This window comes from Plasmodium cynomolgi (assembly GCF_000321355.1).
Source record: "Plasmodium cynomolgi strain B DNA, scaffold: 0462, whole genome shotgun sequence".
NCBI classification, from domain to species: Eukaryota; Apicomplexa; class Aconoidasida; order Haemosporida; family Plasmodiidae; genus Plasmodium; species Plasmodium cynomolgi.
The window spans coordinates 1-1731 of record NW_004192908.1 but is presented as its reverse complement, the minus strand read 5'-3'; the positions used below and the strand labels follow the sequence as shown (position 1 = coordinate 1731).

General features: G+C 25.1%; 1 protein-coding gene across 1 annotated transcript; it reads right to left on the bottom strand.

Annotated features, from left to right (window-relative positions):
• Positions 1-340: 340 nt before the first annotated feature.
• PCYB_004230 (hypothetical protein) lies at positions 341-1144 on the bottom strand (the record flags this gene model as incomplete). Its single annotated transcript, XM_004227844.1, has 1 exon — positions 341-1144. A coding segment is annotated over one exon (804 nt), but the record flags the coding sequence as incomplete, so codon positions are not given.
• Between the last annotated feature and the right edge of the window lie 587 nt (positions 1145-1731).

Sequence of the window (1731 nt, the reverse complement as noted above, 5' to 3'; positions counted from 1 at the left end):
ACAGAATTATATTTTATGCGATATATCATATCGCCTGAATTTTGATCTCCAGCTTGTGCACTGTTTAATAGAAATTCTCTTTCATTCTTATTCTTATTGTCCATTAATTTATCTCTTCCTAGTATTTTTTTATTTACCCAGTTTCCCAAGGGCGTAAACTAACAATTGAATGAATAATTATATTTGAAAATATAATTCTTTATTTTTTATAACTTCTCATCTTACGTAAAATAAATATTCATACAGAATGATGTTATTTTTTTTATTAAGTTTTTCTTACCCTATATATGAATATTAAAGGTAAAACAAATCCTAAAGAAGTGCCTATAATCGTTCCTACTGGGGTGACAGTTTCTTCTGTATCCATTCCTCCTTCTGGTACTGCAGGTGATCCTACTTCAGGTATTCTTTGTCTTTGTTCTACTGATGGTACTACTAGTGTTCCTTGTAATTCTATTCCCATATTCGTGGTTACCATATTTTCCTTTATTTTTTCTGATTTCTGTAGTAGATCGTTGCAAACATAAGGGTAAAAAAGTGAAACCGAATGTTTCAAATCGCAGTAACTTGTTAGGGGTGGTTCATTCTCTTCAAGAAAAACCTTAAGTTCTTTTAATTTTTTACAAAATTTAGTGTCATCTAATTTTACATTAAGGTACATTATATTATTATATGAGTTAGCGCATAATTTAGCATAATGACATGATATACTATCATGCATTTTAGAGTTCTTAAACATACAATTTTTGTATACACTATATAATTTATCAATTTTATTATATTTATCTATTTCCATGTAATTTATTTCCGGTAACCATGAATTCTTTATCATGCTATTACTCTCATGGTTCATATATTTAATATAAATATCAAAAATAGATTTATTTGATTTATAATACGTGCGTACTGCTTTATTTAACAAGTAGTTTATGTATTGACAACAATTTTCCTTTTTACAACCATCCTCATTTTGGAATTTTATTAAGTATTTTTTTAGTCTCAAGCAATCTTTAGAAATATCAGACTTATTTTCTGTTTCCTCTCCTAGAATATCATTCGGAAATGAATCAAGTTCATTTGCCAAAAAATTTTCAACATTCACATATACATCATGATTATGCCTATATTGCTCAAAAGAATCGTACTATAAATCATTAGAGTTGAAAATATAGATAGCTACAACAAACACTATTTTTCGAAAGGATTCAATATATTCAATTAGAGATAAATAATTTAATAATAATATTTCTAGAAATAATTTAACTAAAATAAGAATGTATACTTACATCTTCATTGCTACCATGCATCTTATTAGTGTTAGACAAATGCAAAAAATGATAAATTATATTTTATGATTATGAATGTAAAAATAACTCAACATGATATAATAATATATAGTAAGGTTTTTTTCTTTCATTAATTTTAACATGGAAATAAATAATCCTTATTAATTTTTTTCAGCATACTTTATACAAGGTTAAACCATAATGTTATTGTTAATAAAAAAGAATAAGAATTTAAAAAATTGAAACTATTGTTGTGCGATACAGTCTTTGTGCTCATACTTCATCATTTATCTGGGTGACCATTTATAGTATATATTTTTAATTTGGATAGAAAAAATGTGATGAATCATTTCATTCTTGTACACATATAAATATTTCAATATAATGTAAAGAAACAATACAATATAAACATTTTAAATTAGTATTTTTTTACAATACATAATTG